The following is a 21,348-nucleotide window of genomic DNA, read 5'->3' as shown; positions in this document are numbered from 1 at the left end:
CCATGGAAACAGGATGCATCCAAACTCACACAGCATGAATAGGCCTGTTTCAGAGTGTGTAAATACAAGTACAAATCTTTGTAATGATGACCAGTAAAAGGCCAGTAGAGAGAAGTCGCTATATAAAAAGATTTTAACAAGGCGTAATAAGTAAGCTCTTGACATATCTGGAAATTCCTTGATCTTTGCACATGCAAATTAGCTCTTAACACTTGTCTTTTGTCGTCATTCAAATTTCAACAGTTACACTAAGCAGGCAACCTTAAAGAGTGTTGTACCTCTGGACAAAAAGTGGTATAGAAATAATTCAGTGAGTGAAAATTTATATTTTAAAATGTTTTATACTTGTCTATAATATAATTTAAATAGAATAATTGCATCCACTTTAACACACTGGAATATATTTAGTACATTGCATGGTTTTAAAATAGTTATTAAAGTACAACAAAAGTAATTTTTAAATCCCTTTCAAAGAGGAAAGTTTAAACAGGAATTATAGATTATAGGGTTAAGACAATTTTTGTTTTTGGAAGATTGTGTCACTTTGAATAGGGTGATTATTTGACTGTTGTTCCTATTTAAGAATAAGTTGATTAAGACATGAAATAAAAATCAAGAATAGTAATAACCACCTTTAACTAAATATATGCCTTTTGTGTAAAAGCCCAGAGTGGGAAGCTTGAGAGTTATGCAGCATGTGTGCGTATATGACTGACTATACATGCAAATAGTGACTGTCATAAATATCCCCTCATTAACAGATGATTCAATATCAAATCTAAATATTTGAAGTCAATGTTAAACAGCAATATTTTGTAAACAATAAAAATCTAAAAAAAAAATAAAGTGTCAATACAATGACAACAAAGGATAAATAAAAAACACTGGAGTCACTGAATTAATCCCTTTATAAAAAAGCTGGTTGAAGATTCAGATTCACAAGAAGTTTGATGTTATATTGCAAAGTTCAAGAAACAATGTCAGCTGAACAATGGCATTATCATTGTTTGGATATAATAATGTGAAAACCGTATACAGATCCTCTATCTTCATTTGATATGACAAACTGCTTTTCAGGGGGAAGGCAAATAATATCAGAAGTAATTGCAAATGAAACACGGGTCAGATGGTTATTTTCACTCTTAAAGAACTCTGAGAATCCCCAGTTTCAGTCTCAATTGATTTCCTCTCTGCTTTTGTCTCATGTCCACAAACGTCTTGCACTTTGTGCACACTGCTGCATTGGCCAAGTCCTGTGTTGGCAATCATCTGCCTTGGAGCAAATTACGTTTAAAAAACCCTTTATTGTAAATGGACTACTACGAATTCAGACATAACTGTTGTCATAACACAACTGACCTGTACTGACTGCCAGTTTAACTATTGCATACAACAGCCAGTCAGGCTACCCTTATCCCTCCAAAACCATAAAAATAAAATAATACAGGTACTACAGCACATTGAAAGAGTATGGTAATAATTATTGTTTAGGAGTTGTTTCTATTTTTTCAGGGAGGCAGTGTAAAATACAGGGCCCAGGTGGAACAAAACCCTGATCTACTACTTAAATATTTTAGAGGTATAATGTACACACAATGATCCCAATTAATCATATCAGGTTGTGTAATATGTGATGGCAATTTCTAAATTCCAAATAGTTCTATGAAAATGGTAGGTAAGACAGGAGAAATCAATTGCGCAATAAACGGTTTTAATCTTGCTTGCAAGGAGAAAGTATACAGGTTACAAAGTAACGGTGGATAGTTTCTAAATAAAAACATCATTTCGACAGTATTTATTACATAGGAAAAACGGGTGTGGTAAGATGCTGCCATCTGTTTCATGTCAATCAAACACCTTTCCCTTTGTTCTATCACACACGTCAAATGCTATCTTCCCCCACCTTATCCTTCCTGCAATAATGTTTACCCAAAGGGGCCAACTGACCTTACTGCCCCCTTGCTGTATCTTCTCCTATCCTGTCCTAAAACCCATTGATCTCCATCTGGACAGACAATAGATGCCCCCTATGCAAATACCAGATCCCACACATTCCTGTACCTATCTTAACAGTGGGACTCAGTCCTTTATACAGTAAGAATACATTGTATAAGAAATTTCCACAACAAATAACAACATGGTAGATTTATATGCTAGTAAGTCACACCAAAGACTGGAAGGAACCGCTGGAAGACAAGACTAATCTTTCAGCAGACACCCTGAATACCCACACAGGGCCTACCGTTCTCGTATAAGACTGAATTTAATTAACAGAGGTACCTCAGAACTGGGGTACTTACATTCAGGAGGTTTTAAGCCATTAAATAAATACCAAAGTGGAGATCACACACCCTGTTTTCAAACAGAACGTTTTCTATGTAGAATGCCTGTATCGCTGAAATCCAAATGCTGCTATTTTTGAGGTCTCTGCATAGAGTGTATGTTTCGATGGCAAATCGAGTTAATGGAAGTAGCAGGGCGTAGTGATGGATAAGTGAGTTGTTTTGTGTTGCAGCTAACTAGCTAGCTGGGTACACACAGAGGCACACACACGGGCACACACATGGGCACACACACGGGCACACAGCAAATTTACCAGACAATAGACTGTATTTATTCCAGCTTGCTTGATGGAAGGCCCGGGACTGGGTCTTTGTCGAGCAAAAATAAATATTATCTGTAATTTGAATGCTTAACTAGAGTATCTATGTTAGATTTGTAAAGTCTGTAATTAGAATTTTCATAATTTGCTAATAGTCAAGATTTACCCAATTTTCTAAGCGTGCGGTCAGGGACCTACACAATACCTTACTGCTGGAGAGGATGAAAAGTATAGGTCGCATGAAAGGTGAGTGTGAATTTATATTCCTTTAAAAAAAAAGTAAAAAATAAAAATAAAAAAAATAATTATGGTTGGGTTGTCTGAATTGTGGGCACTGGGGGAGGAATAATTTGCCGGTAATAACACTATGCAATATATACTGTATCTAGTCATAAAAATTGGTTAACACCTTGTTACTGAGTTTAACTTGGTTAATAACTTATTTACCATTTATCTATAGACACATTTATTTTTTTTAAGTGTAGAAGGGGAATGGCAAAAAAAGATTTTCACATTTATTGTGTTACTGCATTATTTAAATATGAACATCATCTGCGATAGATGGCTCCAATACTATACTGAAAAAGGAATGTTTTGTCTTTCATATCTAAGGAAGAACAGTCCACACAACACTGGTGTGCTGGGATTAGTGGTAAATCAGATAAGTCTAAAATGTTTTGATGCAGAATGGAGTAGGACTGACTTTGAATGTAAGAAATAGCCTGACTGCAAACTCTAACATTGAATTAAGGATTATAAAGCATATTATAACTGCTAAAACACCATACTCCTCAGATGCAGCTGCAAGCGGAGAAACATTGTTTGTTGGACAACCTGGAGCAGCAAAGATGGACATCAAAAAGCGGAGACTTGCACCGCCAGAGACAGGTTTGTTTATAAATGTGCAGAGAGAAAAAAAAAAAAAAAACGGTGTTGTATGTTACATAGGAAGTGATGACTAATTTTTCTTAAAAATAAAATAAGGCCACATGTAAAAATGTATGTCTCTCCCTTTTAATATGTATTTGAATTTATCCTAACACCTTTAGCTTCCTTAAATGTGAAGAGTATGACCTGCTGTAATGTTTGGACCGCTCTAGATTTTTACAGTTTACATTGTACCGCTAAGACATATATAATTTATCGTCTACTGTACTTTCACAGGCTTTGGCTACTCGGCTGAAACAACTCTCGGCCGAAGAGAAGCTGCTTGTTGTCGGGGCAACTGAGGACATGATGTCTGATATGGAGACTGACCCCGGTGGATTTTTATTAGGGTTTAGTTATTTTGTCCATTACTTAAAATTCTTTATTTGTTTTTAGCCTTTCTATTGGTGCATTGCTGAAAGGTCAGTATTGCATAAAGGTTTTATTCACTTTGACTATTTATTTTTCTATTGTTACTTGAACCTGCAAGTAAGAATTTCAACTGATCAAAGTGTAGTCAGGACATTACTGATGTAAAATAACAGCATCTTCACCGTTTGATTAAAAAAAGGAATTGCGCTTAATTTTTTATTTGGTACTAGAAAACCACTTCCCCTTTTGTCAAACACAGCTGAAGGCTATTTGGTTTGTTAAATAAAGCTTAACATTGTCTTGTCTTGTCTTGTTGAATTGTCACAGCATACAATAGACTGGCACGTCTTAAGGTCGACATTAGGTCAAAAATGGCAAAAAATTAAGGTATTTTTTTGCCCTCGTATTCACTAGGCGAAACTGAAGTTTTATCAACGATGCATATGCTTAAACAAGGAAACAGGACCTATGCATATGCTTAAACAAGGAAACAGGACCTATGCATTGGCGTTTAAATTCATTTGTTAGCCCCAATAGAACCCCCGGGAGACATCCGCAAAGACTCACTGTTTTTGTAGCCTATTCACATGGAGAAAAAAAATCAGAATTTTTTCCCCAAAACTCCTCTCGGTTTTTCCATAGCTTATTCATGGACAAACGATGCATGTGCTTAAACTATGAGTCTGGACCTATACACTAGTGTTTGAATGAACGCATTTCCGTAGCTCATTCACTAAGCAATTTTTTTTTGTATTTCTCCAAAAACCTCCTCTCTGTGTCAGGTGACATTGATTCACAATAGCTAACGCATCCTAACTGGACAGACTGATATCCCTGAAGTTTAATTGACTTGGTGTTATACTGTAATGATTACGTGTTTTTTGAGCAATGTACTTCAACAAAAAAAAAGTGTTGCTGTTTTGTGATCGGTTATTTTGTGTATATTAATAGTAAACAATATTTGATTCAGTGTAGAATGGCCTCTGGTTTTATTTTTCAGACTCGCAGCACAATCCTTCAAAAGTGGGGGTTTTACACAGAAAATTTGACAGTAACTTTAATACTTCACAGGTGGATGCCAATGGTAAGGTAGATGTGTGTTCGGTAGGGATCTGTGTAAACTGGAACTTCCACATCAAAGGGGTTGAATACTTTTGCAATACTTGTCCCAACATAAAACCAATGTCACCATACAATAATTGATTAATAAATTAAAATAATAATTGTCATCCTATGTTAAATTCAAACATTAAATTGAACACAAGTTCCCAAATTAATTTATGAATTTAAGCGCCTGATTATAACCCATAAAAGGTATCCATTATTTTTGTCCTCAACATGTTACAGAAATGTAACTTGCGCTTTTACCTCAGACCTGCCAATTTGGAGGTGTCTGAAGGACTGGGTGCCCAAGAAGCAATTAGGGTTTAACTCCCTAATTGGACAGAACAGATGTTTTCCTTGCTGGCTCTGGAAAAGTCTCTACTGCATACTGGGTAAGGTGCCATCTTAACCCTAACAAAAACTGCATCTAACACAGGATGGATGATGCCCCATTCACTCACACACAACCCCAAACTCACCTTGTCATACTTTGAGATTATGTCAGCACGTTCCTCTAGTATCAGTGACTCAATGTCCTTCTTCATATCCAAATCTGGGGTAGCACAGAGAAGAAATTAATTAAAAGTTAATATTAGAACACATATAAAATCAGCCTAACATGGCATTGCATATTAGGAAATTCTATAACTAAATCTGGTTTCCCCGAAACCTTTACTTAAAATTGTGCTTCCTAAATATTTTAAAATCTCAACTGTTTCTGAGATGCTGGAACCACCACAAATCACTGCATTCTAATACTTGGTCAAACAACAACTAAACCTTTTATTCAAGACTGCATGCTTTTTGTTGAGTTTCAGCGACAAGTATTCCTGAACTTCGGCATCCATCTGTTGGGCTACTTGTGTGTGGAGTTTGTTTATAGCCTAGCATTCACTATGTTACGAACAAATCATGCCTTATGTACCACAGTTGGAAATTCTATATTCTTGTTGAATCCCATCTACATAAATAACGAATTACCACCACTAAAACTGAATTAATGAACAGAACAAAATTATATTTTTTGCTAGGTACTAAAGTGATTTAAAAAGTGTTTTGCCATTGAATTGATAAACATTTATATTTGTTTTGTTATTCCATAATGGATTTTTATGATCAACCAATATGTGACCGTGGGGCTATGAACACTCTTGCCAGATGCGGTGGTTTCCAGTAGGCTTATATAGAAGAAATAGCGTTTGTGCCATTTTTATGTGGAGTCCACAGGTTGATTGTCCAGTATATTTTCAGTGAAATATGGCAACCTTGGGTGTAATGTCAGATCATCGGCTCATTTGCTAAGAATTTGAACTGTGGAAAAAAGCTTAAGTAACAAAACACAAAAATGGAACGAAGATATGTCTGCCACGCAGAGGAAAGAAAAGCAATACATTTTAATAAAAATTATATAATAAGTCCCCTTGAGAAACATCTTAAGTAAAGTTGTTGAGCAGCATAAGCATAAGATGGATAGATCTGATCTTACAACAACGGGAGCAGCATCGCAGTTTCAAGTGAAGGGGGAATACAGTTATGATCCAGATCCAACGGCAGCTAGCAGTGAGGTTTTGTAACTGCGGGTACGTTTTGTTGCAGCCTGATAATAAGCTTCTGTTCATCATGGTACATATTGTTTTGGAGAATTGTATTAAATAAAGATATGCCTCTATCTTTTTCTTGGGAAATAAGTTAGCAATAGTAAGCATTTAGCGACGGAGGGGTGGGGCCTAAATAGTAAATAGGTCCTCTACTGCTGAAGTGGAAAAGATGGTTTCCCAAGTCCTAAACAGTAAACATTTCACAGTTTGTGACGCCTGTTTTAAAAAAGCAAGTGACGAATAACGTTTCATTGGACATAGTGTAGTCCCTGTTTACACCAACCTAGGCTAGATGGTGTGCCCAAAGGGTCGCTAGTAAAATAGTGTTGGATTATTGTGAATAAAAGCACACCATGTGAAGCTCTTATCAGTCCATCTTTATTCCCATACAACCAGAAATATAGTATTTTGCCAACCAGAATGTAGTATAGTGTAGTTTTCATACTGTAATGAGCCGAGCCAAGCCAAACCAAGCCAAGCCAAACCAACAGCACAACGGCTGGTAGCTAACTAACGCATTTAAGGAATGGCAGAGGGAATAGTGGGTCAGTGAGGACGGTTCTTAAAACTGTGTGTGCACATGTACACGTAACATTCTGGTGGCAACTAAAAATCCTAGCAAGGACAGTCAAACAAGAAAAAATGTGGGTGTGTGTGTGTGTGTGTGTGTGTGTGTGTGAGTGAGTGTGAGTGAGAGAGATATGTAGATGTGAGATATGTGGGAAGAAAAAGACTGTGCCTACAGTAACAGGACAGTATAAAGAGGGGGAGGACAGAAATTACCCTAGGGCCACAGCTGATAGGGTCTGCTGCTAACAGGGCTTCCTCAAAACAGCCCCCACAACCCTAGTGTCATTCCGACTGCACTGAACTACTTTAATTCCTCAGGGGGAAATCTCACTTTCATAGGTAATTGTGTAGCCTCATCCTCAACTAACATACTCCAACTCAAACCACATGGTTACAATGTGGCCAAAACGATTCGGAAAACCCCACCTCAAACCTGTACAACGTCATAATTATGAGGGGTACTTGTATTAATACTTTTACACCCACATCATTTGGTTGTTGGGTTTGCCCGAACCAATCCTACATAGAAAAATGCTTTCAGACATAATGTATTAACATTTTTGGGATGGGGAACTATTTTAATTTAATGTATCAACATTTCCTTTGCTTGCCTCCTGAACACAACATTGGTGATGGAACATGGTCTTCTTTATTTAGGTCTTCAACAGCAACCTTCCTGTGACACTGCTAAAGCATATATCTTTTTTAAAAACCCTTTCAGCAACTAAGCTACACAAGCTCCCGGTGATAATGTCACAAGTGGGGGTCCTCCACAATGAATGTCAGATGCTTCATTTCCTGCATTCTGGTGAATTTCTATTCACCAATTTTTTCTTTTATGCATCATTTTCAAATTACTCTGCTACTGTGAATATGAATGGAATGTAAATAGAGTAAATAAGAGTAAAGAACAGTTGCATCAATTATATTAAGGATTAAAACATCAGATCATAGACATGGGCAAAATGTTTGGTCTTTCAAAATAAACTATTTGGTATATAATGGAAGAAGCAAGAACCCACCCTCCAGGAAGGATGAGGTTGCCTAGTTTTCTCTTGCTTTTAGTTCAGTCGGAGGTTGTCCCTTACATCCTCTTACTGTGTTTTAATCTGTTGTTGGTTTTATAAAATGTCTCTTAACTTCTTATTGTATTACTTTGATTTTACATAATTTTAGTTGCCTTAAGTGTTCTCCATTTTAGTCTCGCCCTCTATGTATTATACGTACGTATTGTGGCCTTTTATGTATTATTCCTTTAATCATCTATACAGACCCGGTGGCAAGTGGGGCATTGCCCCCCAGCAAGAATTCTTTGTCCCCCAAAAATAGTTTGGGTAAGATGCTTCCCAATACGGTACTTCACTAATTACTGTTGGCAATGTAGACCAGCTCTTTTGCCTTCATCTTCAAATGCGATCGAAGATGTGCATTAAGTAATGTGATCACGAAGCTACAAAGAACATGTGACTACCGCAGTTACTGAAGCATTCAAATTTGATTGACAGCTGTGTACTTTGCTAGTATATAGCTTCAGGAAGTCATGCATGCAAAGACTATTTGCTTTCTATCCATCGTGCTTTAGCTACTATTCTATATTGTTAAGTAGGACAAATGTGCCCATCCATGGAAATAAAAAGCCTTTCCAAAATGTTTGTTCTAGCGCCTGCACGTTTACTTGTTTTGAGGCAGATGTTAATCCATCTGTAAGGGACAGTGCATTTTATTTTTCAATACGGGACAAATTGCATCCAGTATTGATTCTGTAAGGGACAGTGCATTTTATTTTTCAATACGGGACAAATTGCATCCAGTATTGATTCTGTAAGGGACAGTGCATTTTATTTTTCAATACGGGACGATCCCGTATTATACAGAATGGGTGACAACCCTTGTCACAAGACCCTTGAGATGTCGAAGGGCTGTGGGTGGAACATCTAGGTCTATAACAGGTGATTCATTCTGCAGACACCCTAAGCCATCTGTTGCTCACTAGATCATGTTGTCAGGGGGTGTTTTGCAGCTGAATTGGGATCCCCAGCCCTGGCAGGTGGAAAGGAACAAAAGCACTCTTTTCCCTGCACAGAACTTCATCTGTGCTCTAAAAAAACCTGTTGGACCTTTTTGTCACATCATAACTAAGTCTTCCTGGCACAGATAGACATCTTCATATAGGGTACAAACACTATGCTTCATAACCCTACCCCCATTACTTAGCCCATGGCCCATCCCAAACCTCAGTCCCTGTCAATGGCTCCAGTATCGACCCCACAACAGCCAAAGCTTCATTTTTGCAGACATTACAGGTCCCAGCCCAAACCTCCCAACAGCCCAGACCTGACCTCCCATTCCCCAGCACCAGCTGGACCTCGTTTCCCTTTCTCCTCACCAACCGGTGGGCAAGTAAATGAGTCTGTTTAATGGATCCATTAATGACCGAGTACACTTTCCTTTCTTTCAATCTCAACCCCCCCACCCTTTAACACTAACACCCAATGTATTTATTTTATTTTTTTTCCTTAGTGTAAGACATTGCTTAAAAGAAGCCTCTTATTAGAGAGTGTCCTGAGAGACACTCCCCTCCCTCGTGGCCCTACATTTGGTATTTCAGCAGATTTTTGGGGCTAACATGTAGAAAGGTTAAATTCATCTGCAGGATTGGAAAAGTGAAAGAAAATCCCAGAAAAGCTCATTTTCTGGGATTTGAGTCACTGCTGGATGTTTGGTTTGCCAGGTCTTAAATATCTTCTATGTCTGACATATGAGAGAAAGGCATCACAAGGGTTTACAAGCCAGTGTTTCAAAATTGTGGTAATAACTAAATTGTAATGTGCCATCACAGAGAAAAACATATTTAAAATAAAATAGGTTTTGTCCCCCAAAGCTGAACACGGTTCTCCATCGCCCAGTTTACTACTGTACGACTATCAGAGCAGAGAAACAACGTCCTTCACCCAACGTTTTGAGTATCAAACTAGTGAGTGAGGTCAGAGATACATAACTGGCTTGTCTGTGCAGAACTGTTTTGAACTGTCAGTATGTTTTTCAATGTAGACTAAATCTATGTTTAGATGTTTCACAGAAAGCGGTTCTCCACTCCATGAAAACAAGAAACCAGGCAGGCCTAGTTCAACCGGCCTGCAATAGAAAGTGCTGCCCTTACAAGATTCATACCCAGGTCGCCCACGTGAAAGGCTGTGTCGTTAACCACTACACCACAGAGCTGTACGTTTGCCAGGTGTCAGTATAGCCTCGTGTCTATCCTGAACAAATCCTCTTTTGCCACTAGCTGTTTTAAAAGTTAATTGGCCATTCGTGAATTACATTGATATAGTTAGACGGACTAACGTTTCTTACTAAGTTTATATTCACCACAAATAGCATCTATGAACTGTATGGCGTTAGCCACAAGCTGTTTAAACTGCGTATTAGGCAGTAATAGGCTTTACCAATATATACTAATTTACTGGAATAGACATAATAATTTATCAATAGCTAGCGAGTCTGAAAAAAAGCTATATCATTTCATGGCATAACAACATACTTTTCTTTCATTCATGAATGACATTGTTACAATAACTATCAATAGGTGACGATAACTAACTTTTTCATCAAGTGAAAGACAGGAGAATAGTGAAATCTACCAGAAAGTCACAATACTGTATAACTGTAAACCATTTTAGTTTAGGCTTACCACAACGTAGCTACTGAACGTTGTCGGTCTATCCCGACCCAAAACGCATGCACGGATGGATACTTCGAAAATCCACCATAAACAGTTGCAATATAACCGTAAACTGTTTTATTTCAGGCTTACTGTAATGTAGATACTGAAGGTTATAGCCAGCATAGTTTTCGTTCATACGGAATAATTCAGAATGCATACTTTGTTTACACTGTGAGGAGATGCGAATACAGGACCTACAGTTCATCGGTCCACGCTATTTAACAAGGTAAGTCAGTCACTCACTCAGTAAGAGACATTCGCTCTTCTTGGCCGGCTCCGCTTACGCGGTCCAGCAAAAATGGAGAAAAGTCAATTTCCTAAAACAACACTTTATTTTGGTAAATCACACAACAAGATATGAATAAGTGCAATCTCCGGCAAGGAGTGTGTGTTAACATGCATGTGAATGATTGGGTGTGTGCCTTCCAAATGTGTTTTTGATATTTGTGGCAAATTAAGCTGTGCTTCTTGTTAGGGCAGCACTGGCATCTCTTCCTCTTTTTTCTAGTAGGCACAGCTGGATGCATAGGTACAGTTGCATCCTTGGCTTGAAGCTGCATCACCACGCTGGGAGAGGCAGGGGTTCAGGATAGACATCGCTGTTGTTCAGTATGAGGGCCCATCAGAGATCTTCCTGCTGTAGCGGCACCTGAAAGAGCCTGCTTTGCAGAGTTCCAATCAGGATTCATTTCCGTCCAGATGCATTGTAACCCAAAAATTCCAAGATGTTTTAGAACACGACCAATGGCCACCTTGCTGCAAGTGTAGGTGCCATTGACCTTGTCCAAGTTAACCCCTTTGTTTTTATTGTAATCCAGGATTATTCCTGTGGAGTGTGCTCATCAGCATCACATTCTTGTTCCTCTTGGGAGAGTATGACAACTGTGGTGTCTCCAGTAAAGGCATACTTCGAGGAGACTGTGTACAGTCTATATACTACCATACATCTGGGGGACAGGAGGTGTGTGTGTGTGTGTGTGTGTGTGTGTGTGTGTGTGTGTGTGTGTGTGTGTGTGTGTGTGTGTGTGAGAGAGTGAGTGAGTGAGTGAAAGATTGGGGGGGTGTACGTGGGACAATATTTTCAGCATGCCACTCTACAATTGAAACAATTTACATTCATTTATTTTCATTTAGTACCTCTCTTTTTGGCATGAGTGGGTGGGGTCGACTAATCGACGAGTCTTGATAGATTTAGCACATAACTAAAGAACACCTAGCTAGCTAGTACTCCATTTAAAAAAAAACATGCCACAATACCATTAATAATATAGTTATAATTTTTCAGCTTTGTATGCTGGAAATCCATCAATTTCTCCTTTAAAAAAGGTCTACTTCAGGTCCCATTTTGTAAATTTTTTCCATTAGGTGTAGGTCTTATTGTGCATATGAAACAGTACATTTTACCATCATGGGGCAACTACTGAGCAGGTTTTTTTTGAAAGGAAATAGGGTTGAAATCTTAAGAGCAACCTATGTTATGACCTCAGACTGCTGATAATATTGTGTTGGGTCAGGAAGACAAGGAAATGCCAACGCCATTTTTTCAACACAGGAGATGGTGTTGTTTTTGGTGAAAGGGACTAATATTTACGTGAACCAAGAAGGAAAATAAGAAGTCTGTGTCCTCCAAATCTTGTGAACAGGATCGTAGATCACAAGGTGCACTGCTTTGTGGGAAGCTGTGTGCGTGTGGTCAGCATAGTAGACAATGAGTAATGCCAGGTCAAATTAAAATGTGTGAGTGAATCACTAAAAACCTGAGATCAACCCACTGTCGGTAAAGTCAAAGCTATTTCACCTTTCAACCCATTACAGAACAAGGGGTGTGCATGTTTCTAAAAATGTGTGTGGTCATATTTAAAGTATATTACATGTAAGTACTATACAACACAAACCGGTAAATCAGAGGCATATGCCAATAAACAATATTAAAAATGTAGGCCTACTACTTTAACATGATATTGTTTAAACACACTGATGTTATCAGCCTCAGTGCAAAATCTACCCTTGGCTGCATAAATGTGTCAAGTGTAAATCAGCTATAAGAGTGGTAGCCACCGACGAAATACTAGGGCGGAAGAACTAATACTAAATATGCTAAAGGTTTTGGTCGGAGGGGTTTTAAACTGTGGCAAAGAGACATTGTCTTTCTGCAGGTGGCTGAATTTCATCATTTCCTGTTCCCATGTTCAAGTGGTTAGTCGGAAATAGGTGACTGTTGATAGATGAAGTTGGGCGTAGTGTATATGCGACAGCCGATGAAAGAAAACCACATTGTTTGTCCAAAGAAACAGAAGATCTCATACAACGCTCTGTACTATTCCCATCACAGAACAGCATAAACTGTCTCTGGAGTAGATCTGTCTGTGGCACTGCTCAGGTGTTATGAGAGCCCAGGTTGCTCTGATAGTGGCCTTCAGCTCTTCTGCATTGTTGGTTCTGGCGTATCGCAGTACCCCATTGATTTTCTATAGGGTTAAGGTCAGGCAAGTTTGCTGGCCAATTAAGAACAGGGATACCATGGTCCTTAAACCAGGTACTGGTAGCTTTGGCACTGTGTGCAGGTGCCAAGTCCTGTTGGAAAATGAAATCTGCATCTCCATAAAGTTGGTCAGCAGCAGGAAGCATGAAGTGCTCTAAAACTTCCCGGTAGACGGCTGCGTTGACCTTGGACCTCAGAAAACACAGTGGACCAACACCAGCAGATGACATGGCACCCCAAACCATCACTGACTGTGGAAACTTTACACGTGGATTCTGTGCCTCTCCTCGCTTCCTCCAGACTCTGGGACCTTGGTTTCCAAAGGAAATGCAAAATTTACTTTTATCAGAACATAACTCAGCAGCAGTCCAATCCTTTTTGTCTTTAGCCCAGGCGAGGCATCGTTTCCTTCCCTTCGTCTCTCTATAAATGTGCTTGGACACACAGCTCTGTGAACAGCCAGCCTCTTTAGCAAATTACCTTTTGTGTCGTGCCCTCCTTGTGCAAGGTGTCAATGGTCGTCTTTTGGACAGCTGTCAAGTCAGCAGTCTTCCCCATGATTGTGTTGCCTACAGAACTAGACTGAGAGACCATTTAAAGGCCTTTGCAGGTGTTTTGAGTTAATTAGCTGATTAGAGTGTGGCACCAGGTGTCTTCAATATTGAACCTATTCACAATATTCAGATTTTCTGAGATACTGAATTTGAGGTTTTCATTAGTTGTCAGTTATAATCAGCAAAATTAAAAGAAATAAACACTTGAAATATATCAGTCTGTGTGGAATGAATGTATACATTACACAAGTTTCACTTTTTGAATGGAATTACTGAAATAAATCAACTTTTTGATGATATTCAAATTATATGACCAGCACCTATATAAATTATTGAGCAACCTTCTAAGATGTGTTATTTTCCTGAGCATCACTGCACTTGTATCAATAAAACATATACTAACAGTCAGACAATGTTTTGTGTGTTAAATATGCCTTTATTTATTTGATTATTCTCTACTTTACTAAAGATTGTGAAAAATAATGAATTCAAATTCTTGCATATTTAGTAACAAATACGATCAGTGAAAAACACCTTTATGAGGGTTATGCTGAGCTTGTAATTAGCTTGTTTGGCTAATTACTAATTACTGCAGCCATGTTTGATTTCATTGCACTGGATTCTGGGACCAAATGTCTCTGCGACCAAAGATTGTTGAAAAAGGCGATTCACTAATCTGACCGGAAGTTCATTACCTTCCTGTCTCTGAGACACTCATCTTGTCCCCTGTATCTGACTGTTCAATAAAAAGTTGAAGTCTTATTTCTTTACCCGAAGGCAAGTAAGATAGTTAAAACTTTCTAGTCTATAATCTGTCATTTGCAACATCAATAAAAACGAAATGCAATTGAACAAAATAGTAAGGTAGGCGATAATTGGGAACGGGGGTTGTATTTTTTAACTATGTCGGAAATTTCAGAAATGGTAATTAATGACACGCTAGTTAACATGATAAAATTATTAATGAGATATTTTTAAAAACTGCTACTGACCTTTTTTGCTGGCCTAGTGATGTCAGAAACAGAAAATTATATTTTTATAATATAATATATATTTTCATTAATGCTATATGTATTTTTATAAGTTCGTTCACATCAGTCTATTGACGTAGTTTCATTGCAATTCTGTCAGTTGCACTGTTAGCTAGGTAATAACGGTTAGCTAATGGAAACATGTTTAACTAATCTCAGTTTTAGCTAATGTTAGTCCATCTAAAATCATTCTTGAGACATGAATATTCTAGCATACAGTTCAGCTAATAATAATTTGACCTTTTAGAGATGGTGTCATGCGTTCAAGCCTCCAAAGCTAATTTATGCTCATGTAGCTAAGTTCACTCTGTTTTCATTTGTACAATGACTTGCTAGTATAAGCAAATGTTTAGTGGAATGCAACATTGCCATGATTATTCCGTCAAAAATAATTACTAGAAGAGCCTCAGTCCAAGATAGCGTTAATTCATCTTAAATCATTCGGGTGACATGAACTTTCTAACCAATGGATTAGCTATTAAAAATGTGTCTTTGGTAGAGAGGGTGTTGTGTGTTCAAGCATCATTAGATAATCCATTCTCAGTAGTTAAGAAATTTCTGGGTTTGAATTAGTTTCTACAATTCCACTTCTGAAGGCTAAACTTATCAAGTACACCTTTGGATTGTAGACATGGCAGTTAAATTAAAATGAAATCTGAGTTGTAGTTTAACAACAACACATGGGCATGTAGGCTATATGTCCATGCCCAACCGAAGTCTACATGTTTTTACAGTAAGAATAGGGAGGGTAGTTTCCAAATAAATGAAAATCTGGAAAGGTATTGGTTTTATTTTTGCCACCTGTAATAGTCTTTTGATTATCAAAATTAAACAATTCTAAGAGAAAGTTTGCTCAATCATTGATGTTAATTAAAATTATAATGATTATCTGTTCTGAGCCCATCATTATCTTACAACAAGCAAAAGCTGAATTCATTAATATGCTCTGCACTGGGGAAGACAAACTTCCATTCAGTTATATTTACCATACAATTAGGCTACATTTATTACATTCCAAAAAACTCAAACTACCTAGTTAGTTTGTTTGGAGCTTAAGGTGTTGTACTGCTCTGATAGTGTCAGACTTTTGAAGTATCCATATTTATCTGTTCCAGAAAATTGTATTATAATACCACTTGAGGTAAATGTCTTGTAAACTGTTGCAATGTAACATTTGGCCAAACAGTGGTGGCATAATAGCCATTACAGTGGGTTTTTTTTTTTTACACTCAGTGAGATTACATTTGGTACAGATGATCAGGGTTATGATTTTACTTTGTGTGAATGATGTTTCAAGTTGGCCACACAGAAAAGGAAAAACAAGAAGTCATATTGCTTGCAACAACGGATATAGGCTGAAAATGTGCATTCTGGCTAGAATTAGCTTCAATGTTGAAACCCACTAAATGCTGAAACCCACTGCTTGCAGCTTTAATTATATATTATTATTGCTACATCTAAAATGCTGAATGTGTATGCAATGTTTGCAGGGCCATTGTTCTCTGATTCATGGGAATTTTTTTAGAATTTCAAGAAAATGTTTTTTAAAAATTCTTAAGATAGTGAGGGGATTTTTTCATCTGCCAGTCCCCTTGGCCGTCAGTGAGACAAATAGTTAATTTCGGACTCTGCTACTAAGCAAAACACCAATGTAGGTGATGCTCAAAACCATACAAAAGAAATTTACTCACTCTACATCATTCAAAGCAACAATTTAATCTACTTCGAAATAACAGCATGTCATAAAGATATAAAAGAATGTGCTGATTACACTAGATGGGACAGCTAGGTGGAATGTGTGCGCATGGATGTGTACTGAATGTGTATGTATGCGGAGTGTATATGATTGAGGTGACTGGGCTTAATTGGGCTGGTGCATATTCTGTCTGGGAGTTTGCAAAAGTCTTAAGGTCTTAGAGGGCAGGTAAGACAAGTAGGATGCTCCACAGACATTTCCTTGTAAAGACAGACACAACAACATTGTAAAAAATATCTTGAGAGAAGCAACGGAATTGAGACCACAAAAACGAGTGCGCAAAGCTGAGCTGAAGATCCACACAGAAAGTGATCCTCACATCTCCTTAACACTAGGACTGCTAATTGGCCTTCTCGCTCAAGTTACACCCTCCTCTTTCCATGACTGTTCCTAAATAGGCGTATATTACATTTGTCAGTTTTGGCTGATTTAAGTCAGAATTCTAAACTCACAAAACGGAAAACTATTTAGAGACTATTTACTAGTTTTTTTACCCTTTTTTCTGACTTAAATCAGCCAACAGCCCACGGCACTTAACATTGGTACCTAGGCGCTAATCACTCCTCACTGAATGCAAGACATGGATGAATGCACGATACACTCAGATTAATTATAGAGATTTGGTTGAATTTGAATGAACTTATAAATTCAATATAAGATTTCCATGACCATTCAACAATTTAGGCTATTATTGAAACAATACAATACAAACGATATAGGCTACTTTAACAGATGTAAGACATTACCGTTTTTTCAATAGATTCAGCTTCTTGTGTAGGCTAATTCATCAATTGATCAAGTGAAACACACGGTTACTATCAATTTTGGATCTATCAATTTTATTTTTTACAAATAGGCTGTACCTGTGTGTTATTAATTATTTTAAATTAAAATGTTCATGTTTATCAAGTAACCGTGTGCTTTAGGCCTATGTACGGCTATTCATGGGTATATCCTTTGATAGACAAATCTGGTCGATTGTGTTATTTCACCTTGTACATCATCATATTGAGATCAAAATGAAAAATTATCTTAGAATAATTTAAGTGTTGTGTAATTTTCTTTTTGTACATTTGTAGGGCCTAATAAACGAATGAAAAAACTATAGCCTGTGTTCTTAGTTAAGAAAATAATATGAAAAACAATTATTTCTGTTTTTCCCCCGTATGATAAGACCTTTAATACAAACACATTCTTGTATTTTTCAAACTCGCTGATAAGTTAAGCATTGATAGCTGATAGGTTAAGCATTAGAACATTAATATTTTCAAAATTATTTTTGATTATAATAGCTGAGAAGTGTATCTACATTTAAGTTCCTCCATGTTGGTGGGTCTGAGTACTTTCTATTGGAGCTGTTTTTGAAAAGTTGGAAAAAATCCTGTTGCTATGGTTACTCAAGTTGCATTATCTCAAGTGCCGTAAGAGATATTTGCGTTATTCTTTCTGACTTAACTAGCTGAGAAGTAGTGGAATATATGAAACTAAGTTTTTGTCTATCTTGTTGGGAAAGGAGGGTTAAATGGCAGCTGTTTGGGAAATATTGCTAAAAAACATGTTCTTATGGTTACTGCGTTTGCAATATCTCAAGTTTGGTAAGAGATATTTTCATTTCAAAAAGCTGAGAGGTAGACAAATATGAAACACAAACTTTATCTCATTGGCAAAGTGGTCCAAATTGCAATTATTATTTCACATTAAAATTGCCGGGTATGTGAGGACACTCAAAAAATGAAATTGCATGAAATGAGCTTTAAAATTACAAACGTCACTTCAGCTCCATGGACAAATTAGTTGAATTTCAAGAAATTGTCTTAAACATTATCAAGGTTCAGAGGGTCCTCAGAAATCCTGTGGGGTGACAGGCTGTTTAGGTAACTGTCAAACAAACATAAGACAATTAGATGCTTAGGGCTTGTTTATATTTACATTTTCAGAGATATATTGAAGAACACCCTAGACCAGGGTTTACGTCAGCTGGCAAATCAATCAAATGTATTTATAAAGCCCTTTTTACAACAGCAGTTGTCACAAAGTGCTTTACAGAGACACCCGGCCTTAAACCCCAAGGAGCAAACAACAGTAGTGTTGAATATCAGTGGCTAGGAAAAACTCCCTAAAAGACCGAATTTTAAGAAGAAACCTAGAGAGGACCCAGGCTCAGAGGGGTGTCCAGTCCTCTTCTGGCTGTGCTGGGTGAGATATTAAGAGTCCAATTGGAATAATTAATACATTTCACTGGGCTAAATCCAGAGTCTATTTGCCAGCTTTTTGCCGGTATCAGGTGTAGTTGCCCGGCAGATGAAATTATCAACAGCCAAAATGTCCAGTGCCTATAAATGAATAGATTAATAGCATATTAAATAGCCTAATATTGTGTGACCTGTATGATCTGTTGCAAAGAAAACAGCGAGCCTCTGCTCGCTCGCTCTTACAGTAAAACATTACGGAGTGATTCAAAAGCTGCACACTCTTGCAGCAGCTCCAGCATACGACTCCAAAATGTTGAAAACGAAGCAGACATCCCCCGGACTGAAAAACAAGCGATGGTGCAACTGAGGCCAGCAAGACCACAGAAAAGTGTAGTTATTTGAAATAGCCTAGTTATTTGAAACAGTCTTCGTTACAAAACGTGTTTTAACATATAATATGCAAATGGAAAAACATAACATTATGACCACTGACCGGTAAAGAGAATAACACTGATAATCTCATTATCATGGCACCGGTCAATGGGTGGGATATATTAGGCAGTGTACTTTCGGTTAGGGAGTGAACATTCGGTTGATGTGTTAGAAGCAGGTAAAATGGGCTAAAGTAAGGATCTGAGCGACTTTGACAAGGGCCAAATTGTGATGGCTAGACGACTGGGTCAGAGCGTGGGGTGTGCCCGGTCTGCAGTGGTCAGTACCTATCAAAAGTGGTCCAGGAAGAAAAAGCATAATTGATGCACGTGAGGAGCATCAATTAGTATATTTATATCCATACATTTTGCATACATAAAGCGCATTGTCTAATTAGGAAATCTGGTTGGAAATTACAAAATTCGGCTTACAATATTAGTCAAAATATTTTACACATGATTGTTTTTCCTTTGGTCGCTCAGATGTGACAAACGAAACACATTTGTCTAATAAATAATAATGTTGTGAAATTAGGCTACATTATGGTGCATTGCAAAACAATTCTGAACTAGATTTAAACATACTGAAATTTAGAAGCAAAGAACAGTAAATGATTTGACATCCTATGAAACGGATATTATTTGCACGGTAGGTTTCTAACATTGGCTTCAGAATCCCATATTCAGATTGGAAACCAGATTTTGGAATCAAAATGCAGTGCAAAAGGATTGTTGTCTATAAAAACAATGGCGATCTGGCTCAAATTATTTTGATCAGGAAATTACATAATTGCGCTAAGTGTAGTCTATATGCTAAGCTTGCAAGGATTGTGAAGAGTTCATTCTGCGGTTTAATTTAAATAAATAAAAAACTGGTTGGATCATACAGTTTGTGTTTTTATACAGCCACCCTGGGGTATTCCAAGTGTGAAGACAGTTCTGTCTGAACCGTATGGTGTTTGCAGTGCACATGCAAATCACAATGTTCACGCAATTAACAGCCACAATCCTGAGGGGTACATCTCAAACATGCCAATGTAAATTCATACACAATGAATATGATTAAGAAAACTAAGATGACCATGTAGCTTTTTATTCTCTCTTGAAATTTTAAACACTTAGAGCAGGAGAAAGAAGCGGTTATAAAAGTGGCGACCTCATCATTGCAGGGTCACTGTAAAAACTGTGTAGATGTGAAAATACAGCATGGCTTCATCACTGGATTTCTACTCCACACTGCATCCACACACCATTGTACAGGCAGAAAGACAAACAATGCCTTCTCAATACCAACTCTTTAGTCTGCACTTAACATTTCTGAGGCAAAGAGAGCAGGTTTATATTCGTCTTGTTGACCATGATCAAAAATATGTTTTGCATTTCTTTCAGACTTAAAATAAAAATGTCTAGCTGACTGCACAAAGCCCAGAGAATCTGTCTGCTGCTACTGTAGGGAAATTAGCCAAAGCAGTCAAAACATCAGAGGCTGAAATCGCTTTTACCCCCAAAGTAGGGTAAAACCCAGAAATTACTTACAGAACACTGAACACTACTGCCTTGAATGAAAGCCCATTTCAGTCGCAGGATAGATTATATATGAACGTATGTTTAAAGTAACTATCTGATAAAAAAAATATTCTGTTAACTCATACACAAATACATTTGTTGATTAGTCCTATTTGGCCAAATTCATAAATTAAAAAAATATTTCTAAAAAAGCTATTTACACATTACATATACACTACCCTGTTTCCAAAAATGTTGGGATGTTGCGTAAAACCCAATTAAAAACAATTCAATGATGTCCAAATAATTTATCCCTCTTTAATTGAAAATAGTACTAAGACAACATATCAAATGTTGAAACTGAGAAATGTTATTGTTTTTCCAAATACGTCCATTTTGAATTTGATGCCCCTGTCCCCACTTTTTTGAAACATGTTGTTGGCATGTTTACACTGTGTTGCATCACTTCTTTTAACAAAACTGTAAGGAACTGAGGAGA

At 37.4% G+C, this 21,348-nt stretch overlaps 1 protein-coding gene across 2 annotated transcripts in view; it reads right to left on the bottom strand.

Annotated features, from left to right (window-relative positions):
- The window catches only part of si:dkeyp-19e1.3 (USP6 N-terminal-like protein), an 83,365-nt gene that overhangs the window by 46,935 nt on the left and 15,082 nt on the right, over positions 1 to 21,348 (bottom strand). For both annotated transcript variants that reach the window (XM_010884351.4, XM_020040283.2), the window contains exon 2: positions 5,485 to 5,558. In XM_010884351.4, the coding sequence (XP_010882653.1) occupies positions 5,485 to 5,550 (66 nt within the window). In that variant the 5' untranslated portion in view covers positions 5,551 to 5,558. The remainder of the gene's footprint in view (positions 1 to 5,484; positions 5,559 to 21,348) is intronic.

The sequence above is a fragment of the Esox lucius genome, chromosome 19 (genome assembly GCF_011004845.1).
Source record: "Esox lucius isolate fEsoLuc1 chromosome 19, fEsoLuc1.pri, whole genome shotgun sequence".
In the NCBI taxonomy this organism is placed as follows: domain Eukaryota; kingdom Metazoa; phylum Chordata; class Actinopteri; order Esociformes; family Esocidae; genus Esox; species Esox lucius.
The sequence above is the reverse complement of the archived record's forward strand: the minus strand, read 5'-3'. Positions and strand labels throughout refer to the sequence as shown.